The 26,802-nt window shown below is 44.9% G+C and overlaps 1 protein-coding gene and 1 long non-coding RNA gene across 5 annotated transcripts; one reads left to right on the forward strand and one right to left on the reverse strand.

Moving 5' to 3' along the window:
- The first annotated feature begins 3,579 nt into the window (after positions 1 to 3,579).
- On the forward strand, positions 3,580 to 26,378 carry Exn (Ephexin). 4 transcript variants are annotated; one of them, XM_064688601.1, is made up of 9 exons: positions 3,598 to 4,100; positions 12,202 to 15,514; positions 17,370 to 17,473; positions 23,111 to 23,331; positions 23,392 to 24,411; positions 24,472 to 24,661; positions 24,721 to 25,739; positions 25,804 to 26,008; positions 26,078 to 26,378. In XM_064688601.1, the coding sequence occupies exons 2-9, from the start codon at positions 12,270 to 12,272 to the stop codon at positions 26,239 to 26,241; spliced, it is 6,168 nt and encodes a 2,055-aa protein (XP_064544671.1). In that variant the 5' UTR covers positions 3,598 to 4,100; positions 12,202 to 12,269; the 3' UTR covers positions 26,242 to 26,378. The 4 variants fall into 4 exon arrangements, with proteins under 4 accessions (XP_064544673.1, XP_064544671.1, XP_064544674.1 ...); XM_064688604.1 differs by lacking the exons at positions 3,598 to 4,100; positions 12,202 to 15,514; positions 17,370 to 17,473 and adding exons at positions 18,745 to 18,850; positions 22,599 to 23,019; XM_064688605.1 differs by lacking the exons at positions 3,598 to 4,100; positions 12,202 to 15,514; positions 17,370 to 17,473 and adding an exon at positions 22,589 to 23,019.
- LOC135432778 (uncharacterized) lies at positions 8,971 to 9,799 on the reverse strand. Its single transcript, XR_010436962.1, has 3 exons — positions 9,771 to 9,799; positions 9,486 to 9,708; positions 8,971 to 9,402 (listed from the first exon to the last, which is right to left on the reverse strand). It is a non-coding gene; the product is annotated as an uncharacterized LOC135432778 (long non-coding RNA).
- Positions 26,379 to 26,802: the final 424 nt, after the last annotated feature.

Raw genomic sequence — 26,802 nt, forward strand, 5'->3', positions numbered from 1 at the left:
ACTGTATGCATCAGATCTTTGGATCTGTGACGATATCTTTAAGCTTGAGAGACAATGCATAGAAACAGACTGACGGACGGCAGGATAGACGGATATGGCTATATATTTATATATATATAAAACATTCAGTCCAAAAAAAATATATATATATATACATTTCGACCCGGCTATTGATACTAAGAATGTATACACCTTATGAGGTCGAAGAAGTCTTCTTCACACATTTCATCATGAAATTCTAATACTCTTTTGGGTATTATAAGTTTTTCAAAATACGATTTGGTTGGGGTTTTAGACAGAGTTTTTTTTTTTTTTGGACAAGGTACATCTTATAGTAAAAGTGAAAGAATCTGGAATACAGGGGTCAAACCGGTTCGAGTTGTAATTTAAAGTATATCTAAGCTTTTGAGCTTTAGTATCTACGGATTCTTTCCAAACCATCTTATTATAAGTAGAAAATGAATACAAGAAACTATTCAGGAGCCTGCGAAGATTATGTGCTCGAAAGTCGAACTGTCAAGCGAGAAGTGTCCGGTTCAAATCCAGCTGTTCGTACACTTCACACGAAGTTTGAGGATCGAACCTGCGTTCAGAAAAGAAATGTTTTATATCAAGATTCTATATTATGAGAAACCCGGCGACTACATCTAACTAAACAGTATAGAGTATCTGCTAGTCAGGCTGACTCAGCTGTCTATTTCTACCAAATGCTTACTCAGCTATTAAATTCCCTGTGAGTTCTGTCTGTGACGTCTAATTTATACCTTTTTGTTTTTGTTTTTGTTTTTGTTTTTGTTTTTGTTTCCCTCGGAAACTCAGCCCCACGCGCTCGTTAGCTGATATTTTGGATTTGCCGACTTTCTTCTCGATTTACCTGTTGCGATATGGCCAGAGCCAGAGTTAACTGATTAATCACGAATCATCGAGCGACGACCGCGTGAAGTACGTGGCACAGTCTCGCTGCGCATTCGATGCAAATCACGTTCAAATTAGACCCCCTCCCTCCTCTCTGGCGAGGGGTGGAGGGGGGGCAAGGTCGGAGCCGCAGAGAACCGAGCGAGAAGTGAAAATTTGCCATTTCAAATTTCAGATATCAGATTTCATATTTCCATTTGCATTTGCATTTCCATTTCCATTGCATGCGACATTTGGAAAGTCGTTTTTCCGCTCAGCCAGAAATTCGCATTTGTTTCAGCTCTCAAATCTCAAAGTCTCTGACATCAGCCGCTAAATGCGTGAGTTGTGCGATAAATTAACTAGACCAAAGAAGTTGGCGCAAGAAACTACGGGTCAAACGCACCGAATCGCAAATACTCTGCACTTAAATCTACAAAAATTGCTGAGGCAGAGAAAATTTGTTGAACATTTTTACAAAAATATAAATATTTTATAGCAAGTGAGCGTGCTGTATACGAGAATGCCCGACTAGTAGACACTCTGTTCAATTTTGTAGTCAAATTTGAGGTAAGGTATTCCAGAAGTGAAATATGCCCAAACTGTGTATAATATAAAACAGACCTACCTAATTTGCTATAACTAAAAACAATATTTATAGATTTTAAGAAAATGGGGCAGATATTTATCGATTTTAAGAAAATGGGGCTGATATCTAATAGACTTGTAAATACCCTGCTCAATTTTTGAGTTGGTCTTCCAGAAGTGAAAGATATCCTCTTATAAACACCGGAATATGTTAAAAACGTTGTTTACAACACGATATTTATCGATTTAAGAAAATGGGGCAAATATCAAGTAGACCAGCAAATACCCTGATTGATTATGGAGTGGGATTTGGGCTAGATGTATTCCAAAAATTAAAGATATTCCGAATTGAGAGCTACCCTCTCATAAGCTCTGAAATATGTTTAAAAAACGCTCTTTAAAAATCGATATTAATCGATTTTAAGAAAATGAGGCAGATATCGAAAAAATACGTACTGTGCATGATAGAAACCTCATTTATTTCTGATTGAAAGTCCCTAAAGTTCGTTGCATAGAGAGATACGTAATGTGATATACCCTATAGGGATAGGGTATAGAAAGGCCCACTTTAACAGAGAATGGAAGGGGAGTTGTGTATTTCTAGGCAAAGTACGCGTGTTCGTAGTATTTCGTCAGTCAAAAATTGTGTCGATAATTACAGTGTTTTTTTTTTCGCTCTTAATGTTCGCGTGGAGCAGCTGCTGCGAGTGGGCAACGGGGCGTGGCACAGTTGGCGCACAAATGTGGAGCGCCCACCTGATGCAAATTACACGTGCGGCGCAGCAGGGGGCGGGGCTGCGGCTGGGCAACAAGTGTGTGGCAAATGCAATGCTACTGTCGTTTTTAACGTCTTTTTTGCCGCTTGCCACATGCGGTTGGCTCATAAATAGACGCTGTGGCAGATGAAACTGTGTCCCCTAGCCCCTCCCCCCTCTCTGCCTCTCCACCTGTTGCATTGGGCCGTGAGTTGCAGCCGCTGACAGGCCCATGTTTGGCTTGTTGTTGCCGCCTTTTTTTTGGCGCTGTATTTTGAATTGAATGAAAATGAAAACCAGGTTTGCGGGTCGCCGCAGTTTGGGGCTTGCGAAATGTTCGCACAGCTCTTTGGCATTGTTTTGGTTTTTTTTTGAATGGACACACTTTGATGCGCGGCATTGTTGATAAGCGTCTGTTAAATGCATGCCAATATTTTGGCCACCATAATAAATTTAACAGCGCTGCATGGTCACCCTAAACAGCGAGCTTGAAATGCGTCTCGCTCGCACACACACAACAAAACACACACAGCAAAAGCAGTAAAACGTTAAATTGCTTTTTGCTTTCTTGTGTTTTTGTTTTTGTGTGCCGTTTGCTTTGTGCTGTTGTTCGTTGAACTTGGCAAGAACTTGCGACTCGAACGGGTATTGAATTTTTGTTGTTGTGTTATTTGTTTTTATCGGCTCTTCAGCGCGCGCATGAATGTGTGCGTGTGTGTGTGTGTGTACATTTTTTTGGTGTTTGGCTTTCGTCACAAACGAAAAGCAAAACCAAAACCAAAGCCAAAACTTGTTTCCGTGCGCGTCTCTAATGGGATTTACGCCAATTGTGCAGACACATTCCACAGGCCGGAGATGAGGTGTGGAAGTGAGAAGGCAACAGGCTTTAAATCAATTAGAGTGGCCAGCGTCTTAATTAAAAATTTGTTTAGCTTATTAAAACGCCGCTGCCCATAAGCCAAATGCCAATGAACGCTGCTGCCACAAAGAACAGGCGCTGTTTAAGTGACTTCAACTTGCAACTTGCAACTTGCATCCGCCAGCTCGCGCAGCTTCACCCAAGTAGGCAGCCGCTTTTGTGGGTCGTTGACGGCTGCGGCGGCGGCGGCGGTGGCGTTGCATGCATCGCATACTTGTGGAGAAATGCAGCGCTGCCAGCAGCCAGCAGAGCAGCATAAGAATCAGAACAAAATGCAGCCAATGCACAGGAATGCGAAACGGCGCGACGCAAGCGCAGCCATCGATGCTGTCGCAGCGACGCTGGCAGCGACAGCGACGTCGCTGCTCACGTCGCAGCTCGCACAGCGACCACCGCAGCTCAGCCATTCAGTTGCCTCGCAGTCGTTCGATGGGACGGTCGCTGTGTCTCGCTCTCTCGTTGTACGTGTGTGTGTTCGCTGTCATGAGCTGCGCGCGCGCATAAGCTCTTTACTTGTGTTTATGTCGTCTCTTGTAATTGAAAAAAAATGGATATGATGTGCATTAATCAAAGTAATCAAAATTTGGCACACATATGTAGGCTGTGTATGCGTGTAAGGTGAAACGAAAGTGGCTGGCAAAAGTGAAACGCCCACAAAATCAAATTAAGCCAAGAATCTAGCCAAACCACTTGGCTAAAGCCCACATATAAAAATAGTTACAACAACAGCAGCAGCAGCAGCTTCTGCACAAAAATTTCACCAAGAACAGGCTGTGTGTGTTTGTGTCTGTGTGTGTGTGTGGGGCCTGCCAAGCCTGCCAATTCGAGCGCCTGCAAAGTGTTATTTTTTTTATGTTCTCTTTTTCTACCGTGATGTGGATTATATATGTATGACATCTGCGCTGCTTCTTCTTCTGCTCATACAGCTGTGGCCTGACTTAATGGTAATTAAATGCAATGCGGCTTTTGCTTTTTGGTTTTGCTCTTTTTCTGTTCTTTAACTGTAAAATGCTTAGCGTTGACGTTTTTTTTTTTGTTGTTTTTCTTGTCTGTTTGGCCTCAGAACTGACCTCTGCGCCTGGCCTATGGCTAATGCTGGCCATGTTGTGCCTACAGCTGAGATGGCTCATCTTACGGTTAAGCGGCGCAGCTACCGTTAATTGTGCTCATGTGAGGAACAGAGAAAAAAACAACAAAAAAAGCGAAGAGTATTCGGCATGCCGAAGTTTAAATACCCTTGCAAAGGTGTTTTTATAAAAAAATTATTTCCGCGCGATGGCTTCTACAGGAGCTATTTGATTTAGTGATCTTTTTAATATTTTAATTATAAGCTTTACTGGCAGCCTAAAATATTAACACGATCTTATCAATATATATATATGAGCATATAATTACCAAGTTTACCTGAGCTATATTTTAAAAAACAATCCATTTTTTTCATTTAAGACCGTTTGCTTCCAAGGCATATCTTAAATATATATACTTAACGTCCTCAGCGTTGTCTTCTTCTATGCGTTACATAGTTTATCACATTTTAAAATAGCCTCGTCTAGGGTATTACAACACAACAAGAAGCAACAATAACTTTACTTTGCCAATGCTGCACGCTAATTACACGCCTCTGTGCTTTATGCGGTCTCCCAGACTACCTTCAGCGCCTACTTGGCAACAACCACCCCCCCCCCCCCCTCCCTCAACCACCCCTCTACACACCTGACTTTTTTTTTGCGGTTCTTTGTAGTCTGTGAGAGTTGCCACAAAGCTTGGAATGCAGTTAATATGCATACAAGTGCATTAGCTGTAAAGTATGTATATCTACATACCATATAGACATGCCTCTGGGTCTAAGTCAGCAACGAAAATTGATTTGCTGCAAAAACTTTGACAACAGATAAGCTGCATTGGTATTGGCCAAGAGTCGAACTGGTAATAAGTATATTACAAATCTGACTAATTAGTTTATATAGTGCACCATATGTGCGTCCACGGCGTGATAAGCAAGCCCAAAGTGACTAATGCTCAGCGGCCTTTATCAGTTAATATAGGTAAATATAAATATATATAGGTGTATTTATATATAAGTTAAATTGAATTTAAAATGCGGTTCTGTGTTAGAAGTTATATATGGTTATCCTATGAGCACGAGCTTTAATCAACCCCCAAGTCGCTTGTTCTACATTGCGTACTCAGCGAACTCTGAAATTAAATCATTTAATATAGAGGTATTAATATAAACATAAATATATATGAGCACATACAAAAGGGCAGATGATGAGCGAACTTGGACAGTAGAAGAGCTAGATTGAGGAAATTTGGTATATAACTAGAATATGGTTAATGAGCATTAGCTACTGATTTGAAGATTTCAACAATGATATCTGTCATTGGCTATTGTATTGGGCTTCCAGTTGAGTTTTATTTTGTGTTTATTACTTAAAAACATTTACCATCTTCGCCGCGCATAAAAAAGTTACTGGTTCGAATCAACGTTTTAGCCTTAAAAATATTATTCCCAAATAAATATCAGTTCAGCTCCGGAATGAGCTATTTATATGATCACTGATTCTGCTCAAGAACCGAATGAACCGCATAGTAAGAACCAGTATTCCGGTTTCGAGCTAGTTCAGCTTACAGCGAACTTTTAGCCTTGACATATGCACATATATGATATATAAATGTCAACTTGAAAATGTCAGCTCTGCAATTGTCATTTAGCGAGCTTGGACAGTAGAAGAGATGGATTTGGGAAATTTGTTTTATAACTAGAATATGGTTAATGAGTATCTATTGATTTTAAGATTTAAAAGAAGTTTTATTAAGTATTTTAATACTATGTCGAATATAGACAAAAGTATTCCACAAGCTGCTGTCTCCTTGATCTCAGAGACTACAAAAGCTGGAGCTGGGAAATTTGGTATGCTTATACTCATATACCTTATGGAATATGATGTTCCATTCAATATTGTTCTATATATAGTATATGTGCTTTAATTTAGTTAATTGAATTTGCCTTAAACTAGGCGAAATGCCAAACATAAGTTGGATGAATGAAGACTGAAAACGGACACGAATAACGCAAATACAAAGCAGTCACTTCAATAATTCGCACAAAGGGAGCCACAGACGGACGGACGGACGGTAAGGCGGACGGACAGACAGATGGACAGACCGAACGGGCATATGTCATGCAAATAGAAACAAACCCTCGAGTGGCCACTATGCAAACTATCGACCCAAGGCTTCCCTCTCAGCCGTTGCGCCCTTAATATATATTTATTTTTTTTGTTATTTGTTTACGCTTGTTTAATGTGTTGCAAAGCATACGCCGTGTTGACCAGCCCCAACGTGTGGCATTGACTATTTAGGGTTGAATTTCCGCCACTTTTAGGGGTTGGTTGAGGCGCCTTTCATTCGGCTCGGGTGGTTGCATGTCAATGAATGCGTTGCCCAGGCAACCGGCATAACAAAAAGCCAAATGCAAGCTGAAACATAAGACAATAAATATTTTTCAGTCAAAGGTCCTTGTGGGTTGCAGTGGCACGTGTTAAGTGTGATGTAAATGTGTTTATCAGCAATTAAAATCACTTAAATAAATGTAGAAAATACGATTTATTTAAATTGAGTAAGTTTAGTTTAAGTTACTGTAGAATTGACCAACGTAGTGCTTGTTCATCCACTTTTCACCCATTTTCCACCCGTGGAAAAATACAAATTTCTGGTACTACCTTGATTGGCGGTTCAAGTCCACCTTAATTGGCTAAAATATGTGAAGCACGTTTCAATTGACAATTTATATAAATTCTTTAAAAGTTAGTTTGAAGGGCATTGGATATAAAGTGCTATGCCCAGCTTATTTTTGACCTTGATGTGCATTATATAAAATTGCTTGAATATTCAGTATTAATTATATAAAGCCTTAATATAAAAAAGTGTTCATAATTTTGCAGCCTTACAGTAGAAATCTTTAATGTCAATCAGGAGATTCTGTTTGATGTATACGGATAACATGCGCTGTTATTGATAACAGCTTTACTTTTCAATTAGAGACATGCTCTGTTAATGTTAATATTGTTAACAGATTTACTTTTCAATTAAAAGCATTCCAATCTACTGCAATTAATAATCGATTAAAGTTCCGTAATACACACACACGCAAAAAAAAAACCAAATGGAATTCATTATCAGCCAATTTGGTTGGCTCATTAAAAACGCTTCTTAAGATCGTGACGAAATTTTCACTAAATCTTTTCTCGAGACAGTTCATTAGTTTGCCGCCGAAATAGTCAAAGCTACTAAAAACAAAAGGCCGAAAAGAAAAAGAAAAGTTAACTTTCACATTTCTAATGGGACGTCTCTTCTTCTCCTTCTTCTTCTTCTACACATAAATATCTACATAAATTCTCGTTGATTTAATTTATAGAAATTTCAATGCATTTATCGTTTATCGCTTTGGTGAATAATTCCACATTTATCGCGCCGAGTCTTCCGCATTCATTCACATTCAGCAGCAGCTTATCTGGCCATTTCTTCTTCTTGTCTTAGCTTGCGTGTCCAAACGTCGATTCTACTTGAACAATGGTATCTGTCATTGGCCAGACATTAGGCTGCAGCTAGCTATTTGTGTTGGGCTTCAAGTTGAAGCGTTTTTGTTGTGTTTATTAACTTTGTCACTTTCACCTTAACGTGAATTTGTCAATGCAACTAACTGTAAAAATCTCACTAAAATTATGACCAGTTTTTTTTTTATATTGCAAACGGATGTCTCAATAAATATAAGCCGTGCATCTGTTTATGGGCCCAGCTGGCGGTGCATCTTTTCGAAAGGCATTTCCATGCAACTGACAAATGCAAATGCATTGCTATGAAATAAATTAGCCCAAAGTTAGAGGAGTCGACCGGCAGATACCCTGTAAGCCGTAAAAGTATGAAATCAACTCGATTATTAGAGAAGTCGATTATTAAATAAATATTGAAATATTTGTGATATATAATTTGTCAATCCAGAAATGTCAGCTCTCCAACTGTCACACACTTAGCCTCGACTTAAGCATAGCCTTCTCTTTGGGTAAGCCAATAGTTACAGGGTATTTAAATATATAAAAAAGGTGTCACAGCTGCAGGTGCAGCTCTCATTGAGTGAGAGTCGCTTTAGAGATTTGCCAGACTTTTGTTTTCATTCCCATAACTTGATGCATTCGCATTGTTTACATTTTCCATTTTCGTTTATCGCCGGACTTTTAAATATTTTTTTTTTTTTTTTTTTATTTACATAATTATTATTTATTTTATTTAAAACTGCCACTTTTTGGGCAATAATTAAATGTTTTCTTTGACCTATGGCAGTTATGTATTGCGTGTATCTATGTGTCTGTTTTGTGTGTTTAGTGTAGGGGAAGCAGTGGAATTTGTGGAGTTAGACTCTTTGGGGGAGGTCAAGTGGGTGTTTCCTTTTGAGCCGTCTTGTTGTTCAGTTGTTGTTTAAAAGGTTGGTGGCAAGATTATTTGGGTGGTTGCCTAGTCTGGCGATGTAGCGATCACTCAACTTGGCAATTACCTCTTTAACCCAAGGTATATTAAGCTGGCTGTGAATTGTGGTATTTTCATGGTAAATATGCGCGTTAGATAAAATTCGCAGAGCTTTATTTTGAAACCGCTGAATAATGTTCAGGTTGCTCTTGCTGGCGGTACCCCAAAGATGGATGCCGTAAGTCCAGGTTGATAATTGTTTTATAGATTATTAGCTTGACGCGAAGCTTCAATTTGGACTGTCTACCAATCAGCCAGTAATATTTTTTTAGCTTGTTATCAGCCTGCTTTCTTTTGCGCACAATGTGTTCACGCCATGTCAGCCGTCTGTCGAGTGTGATGCCAAGATAATTGGGCGTTGTGCTTACCGGAATCTGTAATCCATCTAGGAAAACTTGAGGGCAGTTCCCTTTGCGCAGCGTAAAGGTGGTATGGGTGGACTTTTCCTGGTTTACCGCGATGTTCCACCTTTTCAGCCAGCTGTTTAGGGAGTCCAATTGACGCTGCATAACGGAGGACGCGTACTGCGGTGTGTTGGCAGTTGTAAGAAAGGCAGTATCATCCGCGTACGTGGCAACCAAGAGGCTCTGATCCGGGGTGACAGGCATGTCGGCTGTGTACACCGTGTATAACAGAGGTCCCAGAACGCTGCCTTGTGGGACTCCGGCTCTGATGTTCTTTATAGATGAAATAGCATCACCGCACTTAGTGTAAAACTGTCTGCAGGAGATGTAGCATTTAAGAAAATTGAAGTATGATGCTGGTAAGATTGCCTGTTTATGCAGCAGACCGGGGTGCCATACCCTATCAAAGGCTTGCTTCACGTCGAGCATGACCGCACAGCAGTACTTCTTTTCTTCGAACGCCTGCATTATTCGCTCTACTAACCTATGGCACTGTTCCGGTGTTCCGTGGAGTCGCCTGAAGCCGAACTGATGGTCTGGGATCGAACCAGCCTCATTCAATACTGGCAGCACTCTACGTAAAAAGACTCTTTCGAGCAATTTAGAGAGAGTAGCCAGTAAGCTTATGGGACGATAAGAGGAGAGATCGGTCTCAGGTTTACCAGGCTTTGGTATTAAAATTACCTCAGCTCGTTTCCACTGGGACGGGAAATGTCCAATAAAATAAATATGCAAAGCATTTTGTTGTTGCTTTTGTTTTTTTGTTTCATTGTGTATTGGCCGGGCCAAAAAGTTGTTAACCTGGCCTTAGTTTCAGCTGTGTGACATTGGCGTCTCGCGATCGAAAATGGCATCGACTAACGCTTAAAAATCAATTTAAATGCGACGCGCCTTCAAAAGATTTATAAACTAATTCAATTTCAGTTCATTTAGCATGCTAATTCGAGCTTTTTGTGCTCTTTTCTGGCCAATGCAAATTTATAAATATGCACAGAATTTCATCAGATCTTCGAAATTCCCAGGCGAAGATCGGAATTGATATTTATCTATGTACATATATGTGTATGTATGTGGACTGGCATGGGAATACAGTTTTGCTGTCAGTTAATTTGTCTATGAAATTTTCATTAAATATTTATTTATTTTCGCACTCAATAAACATGATATTTGATGTCAAATAGATTTTTCTATAGGCCCAAATGAAGCCGGCAAAATGAAAATATGGCTAATAAACGTTTGCGTAATCAACAATTTTAGCTTCTTATTTACATTGCAAGTGTGCAAGTGTGCAAGTGTGTGTGTGTGTGTGAGTGTAGTGTATGCAAGTGTCTGTTTGTTGTGTGTGTGTGTGTGTGTGTGTATCTGTGCCTGGCTCGTATTTAATATTTTGTTTAAATACCATTTGCCAAAGCGCAAAATTATTTTGTTATTCGCAACGCGTTCATCGCAAGTGCTGACAAGCAGCTGGCATTGTGGCAAGAGGCAGAGAGAGAAGGGAGAGAGAGAGAGGGGGGGGGTCTCATAGCGCGACAGAAGCTACGACAACAGCTAACAAAAGCGGCTTAAAAAAAGCAACTATTTTTTTACGACAGAGGAAAGAAATTTTTGCTTTTTATGTAATCGCTCATTATAATTGGCATTTGTCTGTGACAAAAACGTGCGCGGGCAGACGAAGAGGCGGCGAGGTGGGCGGGGCACTGTACGGCATACGGCAACAACGTGTGCGGCAGTTGGGCAAGCATTTTATTATATTTTTTTATACATATATATTGTTAACTGCGCGCAGAGCTGTCGATAAGATCGAATTACCAAAAAAGCATATCACGCATACGCAATGTTGTGCGCGCACAGCGGGTGTGCGTGTATGTGTGTGTGCGTGTGTGTTTGTGCTTGTGTGTGCAACTAAAACCAGGTAAATGTGGCATAAGCAAAGCTTAGTTTGGTTCAACCAACCACAATATTAAGACTTATACTTTATATTGTATTTGGTTCAACTGTTTCCAAAAATTGCGCATACGCAGCGTGGTTTTATTCGCATTGTCAGGCAAAATTTGGCAAATTGCAATTAAAAGTCATCTTCTTCACGCTTCAGTTTTAGTCTGCTGCCAACCTTCAAACTGTGGCTTTAAAACTGTCAGAATTAATGATTTGTTTTCGTTTGCTTGGCATTTTTTATGGCAAATTTAAAGTTCTTGATTTTGGGAATATGAAAATAAGTGCGTTTATAGAGCCAGAAATTGCAGAAAAACCAATATACAATCCTTTACTCTATAAAAAGTAAGAATAGCTATCTGCAGCACGCCGAAGATTAAATACCCTTGCTAACGTGCAACAACAACATGAAAGAAAAAATAGTAAAAAAAATACCTATAACAATTTTCTATAGAATTTTAAATATTAGTTGTGTTTTTATCAGGGATCACTATACGTTTTTTTTAATTAACTTGTAGTTAATAATTAATATCTTAAATTTATTTATTTGTTCACAAATTAATGAGTCAATTAGGGCTTAATTAATCATCATTTGTGAGCGGTAAAAAGGAAATAAAAAAAAAATAACGATTATGTTCGGTCTAAAAATAGATATTTATTTAAATATATATATTTATATTTATAAATATAGAAATATTTCTCAAATGCATTCGCATTGCAATCCGTGCAACTTTTAGCAATAATAATATCTTATCTTCTCGGGGCTCATTCATAATAAATTTCTTTTTTATTTGACTCAGCTGCGGCTTGTTATTATCTTTTATCAATATTTATAGGCCACTTATCAAAGAGTTGTTGTGTTTAATCCCAACTTGTTTTTTCTTACATTTACGCTGGCTATTTAAGTGGCTCATTTCCTGCCGCATTTGTTCCGTTTGAGCCTGCCTCGCATTGTGTGCATAAGGCATGCCACGGTAATTGCCGCGCAGCCTCCACCCCCCCCCCCCCCTGCCTCTGCCCCCTTTAAGCCATCTTTATGCTTGAGCCGCACATAATTTGCATATGTGAAGAGTTTGGCCACTCGATTTGGAGATATTTCAACGATTTTCATGCGCTTTCTCCTTGCAGCCGCTGTCTCGCTTTAACTAATGTTCTCTCTCTCTTTCTCGCTGTGTTATTTCAGGCCTCGAGGCGGCAGCTTCCATGTGAATTGGCCATTGGTCGCCGGCCAAGACAGACATAATCACAGCCATGCAGTTGTCAGCGGACGTCATGGCGACCTCATCTGGTTCGAATCTGGATGCGGCAGCAACTCGCTGCGATCTCAATGGAAATGCAACAACAACAACAGCAACAACAAAGGCGTCAGCGTCGCCGCGTAAAGAAAAGACAATACTCGGTTGGCTGGTGAAAAGTGCAAGTGCGAGCGATAAAGCTAACAATAACGATAACGATAACGATAGACATAACGATATCAACAATCAAGGCGGCAACAACAACAGCAACAACAACAGTTGCCACTGCGAAACGCGCGCATTTCGCGATTTCCGCGGCGTCCAAACGCTGCGTCTGCTCTGGAGCAAGCGCATCAGCAGCGCCAGCGCGGAGGCAGCCGCAGCCCAACAGCAGCGGGAACAGGTGCAGGGGCAGGGGCTGGGCACATTGCGGAAGCTGAATAAGTCGGTTAGCTGTTTGGTGAATGCGTTTAATAACGCGCGCGATTGGCCCAGCCTGACGAACGCGCACGAAACGCGCGCAAAACGCGCGGCCAGCTTGCACAATCTGCAAGAGCCGCCGGTGACGTCACCGCAACTACAACGGGACAAAGATAATTTCTACAAGTACAAAAACGCCGAACAGGCCAAAATGCAAAACAAGCTGCGACGCGGCAGCGACGTGACTGCAAACGCGAGCGCGACTTTTCCCGCGGTCAAGGCGGGCGGCGCGGCGGGCGAGCGTTTGCAGTGGCCAAAACGTGAGGACATCGTGAGCAAGCGCAAAACGGAGCGAGAGCGCAGTCTATCTGATAATGAGCATGAGAATGCGACAGACTGCGAGCGGAAGGGGGAGCAGGTGAATCTTATCAGCGCTGGACGTGAGCAGCCAGCAGCAGCAGCAGCAGCTGGAACGGCGGCAATTCGCATTAGTTTCAGCGCGACGAGCTTCGATGGCGGCAGCAGCGAGTCGCTGCAGACGGTGAATTCCATAAATTCCAATACGACCACGAGCACGGCGACCACCGTGACGTCACGCGCTGCGGGCACGCGTCGCAAATACAGCTTCAAAACACATGCGGGCAAATCATTCCATCAGCATCACACGCCGCGACGCATGTCCAGCCACAGCCACAGTCACAGCCACAGCCAGGCCGCAGAGTCCAGCCACGCCTCCGGCTCCGGCTCGGCGTCGGGCGTGGTGCGCCAGCTGACGCAGCAGTTCAATGAGATCATACAGAAGGATGCCCGACTGCTGGAGCAGGTGAAGCGCAAGAATGGCGTCTGGCTGGCGCGTGGCGCCCATGTCTACAAGATCGTCGAGAAGCCAGCCGTGCAGCAGGCGCAGCAGCAATCGGAGCAGCAGGCGGAGCAATCGGCGCGCAGCTCCATGGTGCAGCGCAACATCAAGAAGTTCGAGAAGCTGGAGAAGCCAGCGGTGCCGCTCAAGCCGCAGCAGCTGCTGCGCAAGCATCAGGAGCAAATGAACCAAAGGCCCAGCACGCTCAGCCTCAGCAAGCAGATGCGCAGCAAGCGCGCCCGCAGCCAGCAGCAGCAGCAGCGGGAGCAGCAGAAGGAGCAGGAGCTGACGGTGGTGCGCGAGGAGCTGGCCAAGACGCCGCCGGAGCTACATGCTAGCACGGACGAAGGTGTGCAATCGGACGTGGACGTGGATGATGCTACAAAACCAAAGCTCGCTGAGTCAGCGCTGACTCAAATGCTGCCCGTCGATGAGCTGGATGATGCGGAGGGCGCGGACAGCGAGGCGGAGGAGCGGCAGAAGCAGCGCAAGCACAAATATGCCACGATCTACGAGAAGCTGCGCTTCCTGCCCTTCGCCAAAGGCGGCAAGAAATCCGCTTCGCCTTCGCCCATCAAAACAGCAGCTGCAGCAACAGCTGCAGCTGAGCAGCAGGATCCGGAGCCGATGCCGTCGCCCTGCGTGGAAGCGGACGCCAAGATCCTGGCCGCACTCGAGGTGCTCGACCAGAAGCTGAAAATACTCGCGGAGCCGGCCAAAACGGCGGACGGGGAACTGCTGTTGGCGGTCAATGATGACTTCGAGCAGCGCCTGCTGCCCAACAGCTCGTTCATCTACCAGGCGGCCAACAAGCAGATCTCCAACAATCAGCTGCTGCTCAACCAGGCCGTGAATGTGACCCTGGTAAATGCCATTGAGGGTGAGCAAATGATCATGGAACAGAAGCAATTGGCCGCCGATGAAGTGCAGCAGCAGCTGGAGCAGCAGTCAAGGCGGGAGCTGCAGGCCGAGCCGGAGGAGCCCATGTACGAGCCCATCACGCCCACAATGGAGAGCAAGACTGAGCCGCAGGCGTCGAGCCTGTTTAAGTTAACAAGCCAAACGGTTAAGGAGCCGGACACACTCCAGCTCCCAGTGGATGACATCTATCAAACTGTGGAGGAGGCAACAGCTGCAGCAGCTGCAACTCCAGCCGCGCCCACAGCCAATGCCAACTGGCTGGAGGGCTACGAGTCCATAGCGGGCTCCATGCGGAACAGCAACAGCGACGACTACGAAGCCTTTGCGCCGCCAGCCACGCCCACAACAACAACAACAACACTGAGCACCGGCACACTGGGCCGGAATACGCGTGATGAGCTGCCGGAGCTGCCGAAGCCGAAGCGCGTGCTGCCCAAGTCGCCGCTAATCCTGCGACCCGCGCCCGCCAAGCCCGTGCAGCCCAGCCGCTTGGCCGCTGGCAAGGCGTGCGCCGGGCCCGCATCCACGGACGAGGATGACGAGAACATCTATGACACCATCAAGGGCTGCTACGAGTCGCTGGCCATGCAGCGCAGCCAAAACGCCAACCTGCCCAGCACGGACGCCATCTCGCTCAGCTCCAATTGCTACGAGAGCATCTCCAACTATCGCAAGAGCAAGAACTCAGTTGCAATTGGAGTGGGCGTGGTTGCGGGCGTGGGCGGCGTGGCTGGAGCAACTGCGTCCGGCGTGCAGCTCTCCAGCAGTGGCTCAACGCTGACCCTTGCCTCGGATCATCGCACGAATAGTCTCTACGAATCCTCGCTAGCTGCGGGCGTGCTCTACGGCAGCGCCAGCGTCGGCTGCCGCAGCTCCTTGGCCAGCAGCGGCGCAGGCAGCGCCGGCAGCGGGGGCGGCGGCGGCATCGGCGGGGCGGGCAAGCAGTGCGACAAACGCTCCTCGATAGCCGGCTCCAGCGACAACAGCGATGCCTGGGTGGACATATCCGATGGCGAGGCCAACGCAGCGGCGGCAGCCACCAGCGAGTCGCAGTTCGTTGTGTAAGTAGAGGGGAAAGGAAGGGGAATAGAGGTGGGCGGGGGGCAGCCCCCGGTTGCGATAAAAAATTCTGCGTAGATTGCTGATAAGGTTTGTTTGGATTTGGCTTATCTTATCGGCAACTGCGGCTGGTTGGCAATCGCATTCAATTTGCCGCTGACGCCAATCGGGCTGCACGCCGAGGGTTGCCCGAAGATTGCGACACGGTTCACATTTCCAGAAATATTATAATAAATGCATAAATAAATAATGCTGAGGAGAAAGCGGGTCAAGGCAGCCGTAAGTCAGCGAAGAACTCGTTAAGCTCTTGACTTTTACGGGGCTCAGGCATTTAGAAAATCGAATCAAAGGCGATTAATAGCCAAAGTGAAACGCAAAATCCAAACTAAATGCTCAACAGAATTCAGGCTAAGCCTCAATTGTTGTCAGACCCGTCCCTGAACCGAGATCAGCCCGTTGATTGACTAACCTTTGATTTTCCCTAGCTGTGCAATTGCAATTCGTTTTTAAAATACTTTTTCCTTTGCTTTCGTATATAGTCTGGCTGATAAGATACAAATCAATCGAGATTAGGTATATATAGTAGCCTATATATAAATTACGGATACAATCGGGCAGGTAAAACATCGCAATTCTGAGTCATTTAGTATTCCATTGTCATAAAAGCCAATATAGTATATAAAGGAAATACTTTTCACTGACATGTTTATGATTAGTTGAATTCATATTTGGGGTTAACTGATTAAAGGTGGAATATGTCAACTCAGTAAAAAATATGTCAACATCTAGAGCGTCTTTCTTTTTTTTAAAAGTGAATACTACCTTTCTACACGATTTTCATAAATTCAGTATTGTGAATTGTGCCCATTTGTCCGAGGGAGCTCTCTCTTCTTCTCTATCTTTCTTCTTCACTCTCGCTCTCATTGGGCTTTACTTATTTAAAATTATCAATATCTGTATGTATAAACTGAATTTATGAAAATCGCCTAGAAAGGTTGCTTTTTACTCTTCCTCTTATCTCTCCTTTTCATACTTTCACATTTATCTCTCTCTCCCTCCATATTCAACCCTTTCTTTCCCTCACTCTGTTTTTTGCCCTCTCTCTCTCTCTCCCCCTGTCTCTCTCTCTCCCCTCTCCCCCTTTCTCTCGCTCTCTTTCTTACTTTTTCTCTCCCACATTTCCCAGTTACTTTGATGTATGTTGTAGAGAGGAGATATTTTTCATTATGTCAGTTGGTAACTCAGGCCTACGTACAGGGTATTTGCATAACGAGGTTTCTCTAGTCCACACATCTCCCAGTAAATTAATTTCACCATTACAGAATTATGTTCCCATTTGTTCAATTGTTAGGAAATTCAAGACAAAGTTTCTCAATAGTTAACAAATTGTCCAGTCATGACCATTTCCACAAGTTTTCTTAACAGTTTCAGTGTTGTAAATGGCACAAATTTATTTACATTCCCCCCCAGTTCTTAGCTGACTACATGAAATATTCTTAAGACATTGCGACAACAGAACAAATGCACTATTGTTGGCAGGCAACACACCCACCCACACCCACACCCACGTTCCATATTAATTGGCTGGTTGACCTACAATTCCATCTGTTATCAGTCGATAAGATTGGCTGCCTTCTGGGGCAACCCACTCGATATTGTTGCGTTGGGTCTCTAACAATGCGAGAACTTCAAGAGAAGCCGAACACGTTCGACAGACAGTTAGAAGTGAGGCGTCCAGGTCTGAAGACCTGATTTGATCGATCGCTATGCAGTACTAACGATAACTGTATTAACTAATTAAGTAATAGTCTAAATAGTCGTTTATTTATTTTGGTTTTCATTATTTTTAATTTATAGCGTTCGGGAACGCTTCAAGCAGCATCGTGTTCGCAGCCCGGATTGGTCGAAACGCATCAGAGACAAAAGACTGCAACAAAACAAGGCGAAGAGCTGCATTGAGGGTAAGTTAAACAAATATGAATAAAAATAAGACTCATTGGGTTATACAATATCTGGATTAGATAGCGCCCAGACTGCTCACAGCGCTGAATATAGATTTTTTCCCAGACTGTGAGATCTAGACATACAAATGCACGTAAATAGACAATGTCTTCTTGGTATACCCTCTTTCAATTGATAGAGCATTCAATAGGGTATATTGGTTGTGCGCAAATACATGTGACAGGCAATAGGAAGCATCTCAGACCCTATAGAGTATAACGAGCTGAGTATAGATGTGTTTTTACTTGTGTAGGTGTAAAGCGAACACGAATAACTGTTACGGCACCTCCGCTTTCTATGCAGGGTATCTTCGAGTCGAGCACACTCTACTGCATCACCTTTGCTCTTTCGTTTCTTGTGCTTCAACTAAATTTGCACAAAGAACATTTTGCTGTATTCTTTGTTTATCTAGCTCTTCTTTGTTGCTCTATTTCAATAGTTATTTACCTTGCCAAAGATTTCCTATATAAAACTGTGCTGCAACCAAAATGAAAGCTTTTATATACAAAGACAGATGAGCTTTTAAGTCGAGCTTGCAGCGCCTGCTGTACTGCGGTTTGCGTCCGTGCTAAACTTGTGTTCCACATGCAATCCACTTTGCTTTTGCTGGCGCAACAAACTTGACATTTAAATTGCTTTAATTATAATTATAATTAATGCTGTTTGGCTCCATCAGTGACACTTAATTTTGTTGATAAATGTGCCGTAATGATGCCCAAGTCAAGGTAGTTAAAATCGTTGCCTTAGGTGCTGTGACCAAATGAAATGAAATGCCAAAAGTAAACAACCACAAACGAAATGGAAACTAACAAGACACCGACGACGGCGACAAAATTTCCAGTTAATTATGCCCAATGCAAATGAGAGTAAACATAATAGCAACAACAACAACAATAACAACAACGGACAAATGAAATGAACGGACACAAACACAAACACACAGATCAAGTGAGTAAGCACTGTGCGCACATTTCTCACACAAGCAGCGAAAATTGGAATTGGAATTGCAATTGGCGCCTGCCGCCTGCGCGCGACTGCAACGCGCGACAGGTTCCACACAAGGCAACAACAAGTTGTGAGCGCGCGTAAACAATGCCCATAAACTGGACGGTCGAGCTTATTGCCTTGTTGTTGTTGCTATGCAATTTTCATTCCACAGCTGCCAGCAGCAACAGCAACTCTATCGTTGTCTCTCACAGACACACTCGCAAAGTCAGTCGCTCACTGGCTCAGTCTCTCTCTCCCAGCTGCACAGTCTCTGCGCGTCAGTTCAAACGTTCGGTTCGTCTCGCGGACGCTGCCTGTCGTAAAGTCGCCCAGCCGCCAGTGGAATTTATGTGTGTTAAATGTGAAAAAACCTTAGCCAATATTTAACAATATTTTCATTAATATTGTTTGTTGCTTTTGATGTGGTTATGCGTGCGCGCGCAACTTAGTGAAAAGTGAAAAAGAAAAGCATATTATAAGAAAAATGCATGCGGTGCATGCAAAATTAGCAGACGACCCCAGCGTCAGACGCCAGCGTCGACTGCGCAGCGGGCGTCGTAGCTAGTTTTGAATTATTGCACGCTGTTGTTGTTGTTGTTTTAGTTGTTGTGGTTGTTGTTTTGTACTTTTATGCAAAGGCAGCGAGACGTCACGAACTAAAACCGAAATTGAACACAGACCGCCCGTTCGCCCGCCCGCCCGCTTGCCCTACGCCCGCAACGAGCTTCATGTTTCACCGTTATTGTTGTTGTCGCTGCTGCTTTGAGAGATGACGAAATTGTTAAGCGAAAACCAGTCTAGAAACACTATAAAGCGCTCAAAAGCGCACAACCTTGAAGAAGTTAAGAGCTGTTAAAAAAAAACACAACGATGAACAGCTTAAGGAACTCGCAAACTATAAAAAACTAAAAGCATTGCAATGACTGAGCGAAATACAAATGAATAAAAAAGAAATAGTAAATAGTAAAAAGTGGAATAGGCAAATGCAAACTCGTGCGAAATTGCAAAATCAAACGTAATCGTGTGCAATAATTATGTGTGTGCATCCAAAAGAGGAGCACATGAAAAAAAGTTTCAAAAAATAAAAGAAAATATCATCCCGTAAAAAGCTTTTGCAAAATGGCCGACACAAAAAGTTCACTGAACGCAGGCAGCGCTGCGACGCAGCTAATTGGAAGTCAAATGCAACAGGCCCAACTGTTAAATGCATAAAACAATTTAAATTGTTAAATGCGTAATTAGGCTTTGGGCGCATTTAGTGAAAACCCGACCCCGCAATGTTAACTGTTAACTGTTAATTCTCAGCTCAACTTTTACCCAGGGCACGTTCGCTTTTCAACCAACACGCGATGTTTTAAAACAAAAACAAAAAAGTAAAATAAAAGCGAAAGTGTCATGAAAAACTACACACAACCTAAAGTACACACAATTGCACGCAACTGCGGAAAAGCCGCAATGAAAATTGACGGTTTTTTCTTGTCTTAAAAGCTGCACATACGGGAGAGCCGCAGATTAAGCCAAATGGTTTCTATCTGAGACTCAGATAACCGGCAGACAATGACATCGTTTGGCAATTAATAAGTTTAACCTTAATGCGTCAATCTATCAATCAATAACCCCCTCCCCCCCCCCCTCCCCACGGCCAGCAGCCGGAACGAGGCTCAGCTGCATTTCGATTGGAAATAATTAAAAATGTTTATAGCACAGAGAGAGAGAGAGCGTGATAAAGTGCGAGATAGAGCGGCAAATGAACCAAATGAACGCTTGCTGTGCACTTTGCCAAGGCTAAGAAATTGTATTCTTGTAATTATAAACAATCGCCTCGGATTCGCAGTAATTGCAGCATATACACACACACACACACACACATACATATGCATATAATTGTATCTGTATCTCGTCTAGACTCTAGACGCACAGTTTTCTTTGCGTGTGGCCCACACGCAAAAGCCAAATAGTGGCCAGAAAGGCCTAACAAAAGAGCCAAAAGCTACAGACAACATTTCCGCATCACGCAATACACTGTGCAAAATAATACATAAGTTTGTTAGCTGAAGCAAACAAAAAACCGGAAAATCTAAAAAGTTTCTTCAAAAGTGCAATATTGAAATGAGAATTTGTTCACGAAAGTTTCCGACTGTTGAATAATTTACTAAATTAAATTCAGTTTTACATGCACTGTAAACTATTTTGCAAACATTGGCCATTGCCAAATTGTCTTTAAATGTGCTGCGAATTTCGTGCGAATTAATAAAATAACTTTTTGGTTTTATTTGTTAGCCAAAAGACAACTAAATTGCATAAAAAATAATATTTTTATTTTGTTATTAGTTCTCAACCAAAAAGCTTTAACATTGAAATTTTTATTTAAATTCTATCGGTTTTCTTTGTTTCATCACCTCGCGCTCTCTTCTTCTTTTCTCAGAGTGCCCAACTCTACTTTCTTACAGAAATACTTATACAAAAATACATACAGCTTACATTAATCTTGTTTTACAACACTAGATGTTGTGACTGTTATCTTTTAAAAGTTTACATTCATGTACAATGTTAGTTAAATTTCATTTAGCTCCAATAAGAAATTCAAATCTTAACGAAATTTCGAGCTGTGCAGCTGCATTTTTGCGACTAGATATTCCAGTTCTTAACTCGATTCTTTCTACTTTTTTTTCGTTCACTCTTTAAATGAGCAATCGAATAACCACAAGATATATTTTATGTACAACATTTCACAGAACCTTGCTGAATGTTTTTTTTTGTTTTTTATGAAATTGGCTTGTGGCACATTCTGAAAGCGGGCAACAAGCTAAACAAGTTGCGTCCCACGCGCAACAAGTGTCGCTTTGGTCAGTCAACAAGCTACAAAATATCGTGTTTCATTATGCTATATACACATGTTTGTTCTCTCCCCCCCCCCCTCTCGCTCTCTATATATACACATATCTCTCTCTCTCTCTCTCTCTTTCTATATATATGCCATTTTTGAGCAGATTTAGCATCGAGCTGCTGTCTGCCTGGCCATATACGAAAACTCTGTTTTATTATCTCTGCCGAACCGGTCCGCTTCGCTGCGTATACGTAATATTCATGTGTGTGTGTGTGTGTGTGCGTGTGTGTGTGCTCTGCTTTTATCATCTAGTCTGTCGCTTTTTTTGGGCGCCTTTTTGTGTGTGTGTGTGCGTGTGCTTGTGTGTGTTAATTACACACAATTGTACCTGCTGTTTCTATTATTTTCGACTCTGTCTGCATTCGAGCGTGATTTTGATTTAAAATTTGCGCTATTTTGCATGCGGCTGCGCAGTCAAAAATCGCGCATACGCCGCGTTTCATCCGTTTAGACAAAATATTATTGTGACACTTGAAAAACTTGCTTAATTAGCGAGGGTCGTTTATGGAGTTATGACAAGATGTGCATTTAAAAAACTATTATTTATCATGACTTTTTAGACTTCCTAAATTAGCTTTAAAGTTGGGTTTTTCTATTAACCATTTAGCATGTGTTTTTGTTTGTTTTAACACAAAACCTGAAAGCCAATTTGCCATTTTCATTTGTTGTAGCTTTATTCCTTGGGTTAGAGCACTGCAAATGAAAGTTGAACGTAGTTGACACAATCAAAAATCGCAAATAAGAGAGAGCTCTATAGTCGAGTTGTGTTCTACCCTGAACCTAGAGCTATATAAAAGACGCTTGCTGTGCTTCCCCTTGCCCCTTCCCCTTCCCACACTATGGGAAATACGTTCTTAAATGCCTTCGGTCTTCATAGTCCGATCTTTATGGCACTGTCAGGGCCTTAATGTGGCAGCCCATCTGTGTCTAGCTCGGATAGGCGGACATGTTGGGCTCATATCAGTTCAACCTTCCTTTATATATACTTAAGGCATTGGAAATGCAGATAGAAGGAAGTCTGTTGCATTAAATGGGTTCAGGCTTTAATAAAAGCTGCAGCAAATTTGTTGTGTAGCACGTACTTAATTGCTTTTAATTGAAAGCGAAGTTGCGAGTTCAGAGTTCAAGAGTTCAGCAACCAACAATAAAAGCAACAACAGCAACAACAACAACAGCGGCAACAACTTGAATTAATTCTTAGAATCATTTAGTGCAGTCGATAGGAGAACGTCCAAGTTGAATGCTTAAAATATGCTGCGATGGCAACCAGCGGAAATCACAGTCAACGCCTCAGCTGCACGAGCAGCCTGAGCAGTAACAGTAGCCACGCCCACAGCAATGGGCAGCTGGTCACATTGCCGCGCAAGCGACGGCCACGTGCCGCGGGCGAAGTAAGCGTCACCTGCCCCTCAAGCAGTGTCTACCTAAATGCCGAGCCAAGTGCGGAGCAGAGTGAGGCCCAGGCTCCGCCCGAGCCGGAGCCCATCTATCAGAATGAGGCGGCGGCCATCAGTCAGCGGGAGCAGAAGCGGCAGCGGCATCGGCAGCGCTGCCTCCCCCTGCTTCAGAGCGTGCTGCGCGTCAGCTATGTGGAGCAGGGCAGAGAGTCCATGGTGGTCAGCAGCTTTGTAGGTTCGTTTGGGCAGCAGCAGCAGGAGCAGATAGTCCAGAGTATTTCCCTTGATATACGACTAATCGCAATCTCGTCACATTTGCTCCACAGATGACTCGGATCACTATTACGAGACGCTGGCGCCGCTGGGCAACAAGCGGCACTCGACGCAGCTGCTGCCGGGCCAGCATCGGGTCTCGCAGCGGCGCAGCAAGCAGCATTCGGCGTCGGCGCAGGCGCTGGGCCAGCATCATCAGAGCAACTCGGATGACTACGACTCCTTCGAGACGGACAGCGATGAGCACACGGAGCCGGAGCAGCGCCTGCAACACGTAAGTGGAATAGACCAAGTGCAGCTGGGCGCCGCAACTAATCTCCCATTTCTTTGGCAGCACAATGACAGCGGCGTGGACATGCGCAATCATCGGCTGCCGGAGCCGCCGGCGCCGCAGAACCAAGTCTATGCGATTGTGCGCAAATTCAAGGATTTCATCTCCAGCAAGAAGTCGCCCAAGGGCAGTCAGCAGAAGATCTACGAGAACGGCAGCTCCGGCTCCCAGTTCTATGTGGAGTGCCGCAGCAGGAGCAAGCAGGAGCAGTACGAGACTGCCGCCCGCTCGCTGAGCAGCTCCGAGCGCAATCTGCTGGCCAGCCAAAGTCCGCAGGAGCAGCCACAGCAGCAGCAGCCCGCCTCAGCTGGCAGCTTGCTGCGATCCAAGCCAAAGAATGGCAAGAGCCTGCGCTCGCGACTGCGCAAGAGCCTGGTGGGCAACTCCTTCGATACCAAACAGCTGTCCGCGCTGACGCCGACGCGCAGCACCTTCTACATCGAGGATCCGCCGTCGCAGCAGCAGCTGTTGGCGCTGCAGCAGGCCCAGCACGGCTCCGGCGAGCTGGACTCGGGTTTCTCGGAGAAGGCCTCCTCCGGCGACCTGCCCGTCGTGCTGCCAGCGACGCCCGGCGTCGAGGCGCACAAATTCTCAACGGTCGCACGCAAAACCAAAAAGGAGGCCAAAGCCCTGCGGCGCCGTACCACAATTGGCGTGCGTCCACACGAGCCGCCGCCGCCGCCGCCACCCGTGGTCGAGATGCGCGGCAACAGGACGCAACAGGATGCAAACTCACCCACCTCCTGGTATGCCGAATGCGGCGTCTTCAAGCAGTCAACAAATACAACAACAACACCAACAACTGAGCTGACCACGCCCACTCCCAGTGCCAATGGCGGCGGCAGCAGCTCATGGTATGCCGAGTCAGGTCTGTACCAGACCAGCGGCATATCCGTGGCCAGTTCGAGCGGCAGCTCCGGCGTCTCCACGGGCAACGAGGCGGGCCTGGGCGATGAGCTGCAGCCGCACAGTTTGTTCGACAACGAGCCCCTCTACCAGGTCTACAGCGCCGCCAAGCTGGAGGTGAGTGTGTCCCGCTGCTGCCCCAAAGAAGCCTTCTCCTAATCTGTTTTCCTCTTGCAGTCCATTACGCGCGACCTAGAGGCGCAGGAGGGCTCAACGGACGGATACGAGGAGATTGGCCACTCCAAGGCGCAGCCGACGACGCAGCGGAAGACGCGTCCCAGCGCTCTGCAGCTGGTGGAGCCCAAGAATGGGCCGTCGCGCACGCTCTGGAGCGAAATACCCGAGGTCATCCATTCCTGCATATTGCGTGAGTAGCTGAATTGTTGCCCCAACTGGTTTCTATAGCTTCTTGCTTGTTGCTTGCAGCCACCTTGACGCCCCGGGAGCGCGGCCTGCAGGAGGCCAAGTTCGAGATCATGACATCGGAGGCGAGCTACCTGAAATCCCTGAATCTGCTGCGTCGCCATTTCATGAACAATGCCGCCTTCTGCGACAGCTCCGTGCTAAGCACGCGCGACCGCAAGGCGCTCTTCTCCTACATTGTGCCCGTGCACGAGTGCTCGGAGCGTCTGCTCACCGAGCTGGAATGCTGCTGGCAGAACAACATCATGCTGCTGGGGCTGAGCCGCTGCATCTGCGAGATTGCCGAGCGGCATTTCCATGTGTACATCACGTTCTGCGAGCACCAGGGCCGCATGGATCGCACGCTGCGCCGCCTCAAGGAGGCGAAGAACGGCGCCTTCCAGCAGCAGCTGGAGAAGCTGGAGTCCAGCCCCAGCTGCTGTGGCCTCAATCTGCACTCCTTCCTCATGCTGCCCATGCAGCGGATCACACGGCTGCCGCTGCTCATCGATGCCGTGTTCAGCAAGGAGTCGCCGCACAATGCCGACGAGTACGAAAGCTGGAAGCTGACGCTGGCGCTCGTCCAGAAGATCGTCGCGCAGTGCAACGAGGCGGCCAATCGCTGTGAGCAGGCCTACGAATTAGAGCGTATCTCCAAGCAGCTCGAGTTCCCCGCCCATATACGCGCCCTGGCCATAGCGCCGGTGGGCGTGCCCAAGCAGGGCGCCAAGCCGCGTTTCCTGGTCAAGCGGGGCGAGCTAACGCATCTCATGTGGCGCGGCGACGATGCCAAGCTGACGTTTGGCAAACGCTTCACCAAGTCTAGCATCTATGCGTTCCTCTTCTCTGACCTGCTGGTGCTCTGCAAGCGCAAGGGCGAGTCCAACTTTACGGTGTTCGACTACTGCCCCCGCAGCATGCTGACCCTGGCCTCGGGCGACTCACTGCCCCAGCTGCCCACCAAAGACATCAAGGATCCGACTAGCAAAAATCTCATGTTGATGACGCTGCTGGAGAACCACGAGCGCAAGACCATAGAACTTGTAAGTGTCCCGAGTGCGGTGTCTCGAAATTGAACATAATCTCATTCGAATTCCTTTTGTCCAGGTGCTGTCCTGTCCATCGGTGTCCGATCAGCAGCGCTGGCTGGAGGCCATGCGTCCACCGGAGGCGGAGACGCCTGGCGAGAAGTTGTACGAGTCCTGGGACTGTCCGCAGGTTATTGCCAAGCACAGCTACGAATCTGATGAGCCAGATGTGCTACAGCTGGAGCTGGGCGACGTGGTAAACGTCTCACGCAAGCTGCCTGATGGTGCGTGTGCTCCGCTTTCGGATTCTGTCATAAATTCCAATAACGTCTTCCTCTTTTTCTAACACCTAGGCTGGTACCAGGGCGAACGCATCAGGGACGGCGCCGTCGGCTGGTTCCCCGGCAGCTACACGGAGGAGCTGAACTCGTCCCATGTACGCGCCCGCAATCTGAAGCAGCGCCATCGCCTGCTCACCTTTACCGCCACCTACCTGGAGGCGCAAAAGGGCAAATGATTGTCGACTTCGCCATCTCCAATCCGGCCCATCATTATTGGCCGAGTATTCAAATATTATAGTCCATCAAAAGATACAATTTGTATAAGAACATACAAACAACAATTTAGGAAATGTGATAATTAATTAATTATGTATTTGTTTAAAGGCAAACAAAGAAAATCATAAACAATTGCTGCCCCTATCTATATATTATGTGCACTAGTTGTAAACGATTCAAATGCAATCGGTATATTTATGCATGCTAGTTATGTGAATTACATTTATATATAAATACATGCATGTTACAAAATAAAATAAAATAACTAAAGATTGGGTAAAGATTAGCCTAAAAGTATTCAGCAAAATATTTAAAGTCCGCAACCTGAATGCATGCAGCGAAATCCTTCGTTTTTTAAAACTAAAAATAGCCATAACTCGGCCAAATGAAGTCAGATTCTGGAAAGATTTGCATTTCCAAACTCGTGGAGCTCCGTAGAATAAATTAGAATCCAAATTTTGTAATTTTAGAACAAATCGAATTTTAGCTAAAAACGTGATGTAACCCCTTGCCATTTTGAT

This window comes from Drosophila montana, unplaced genomic scaffold, assembly GCF_035044405.1.
Source record: "Drosophila montana isolate Dmon_TW-CO22-7 unplaced genomic scaffold, ASM3504440v1 contig_3213_1, whole genome shotgun sequence".
Lineage (NCBI taxonomy): Eukaryota > Metazoa > Arthropoda > Insecta > Diptera > Drosophilidae > Drosophila > Drosophila montana.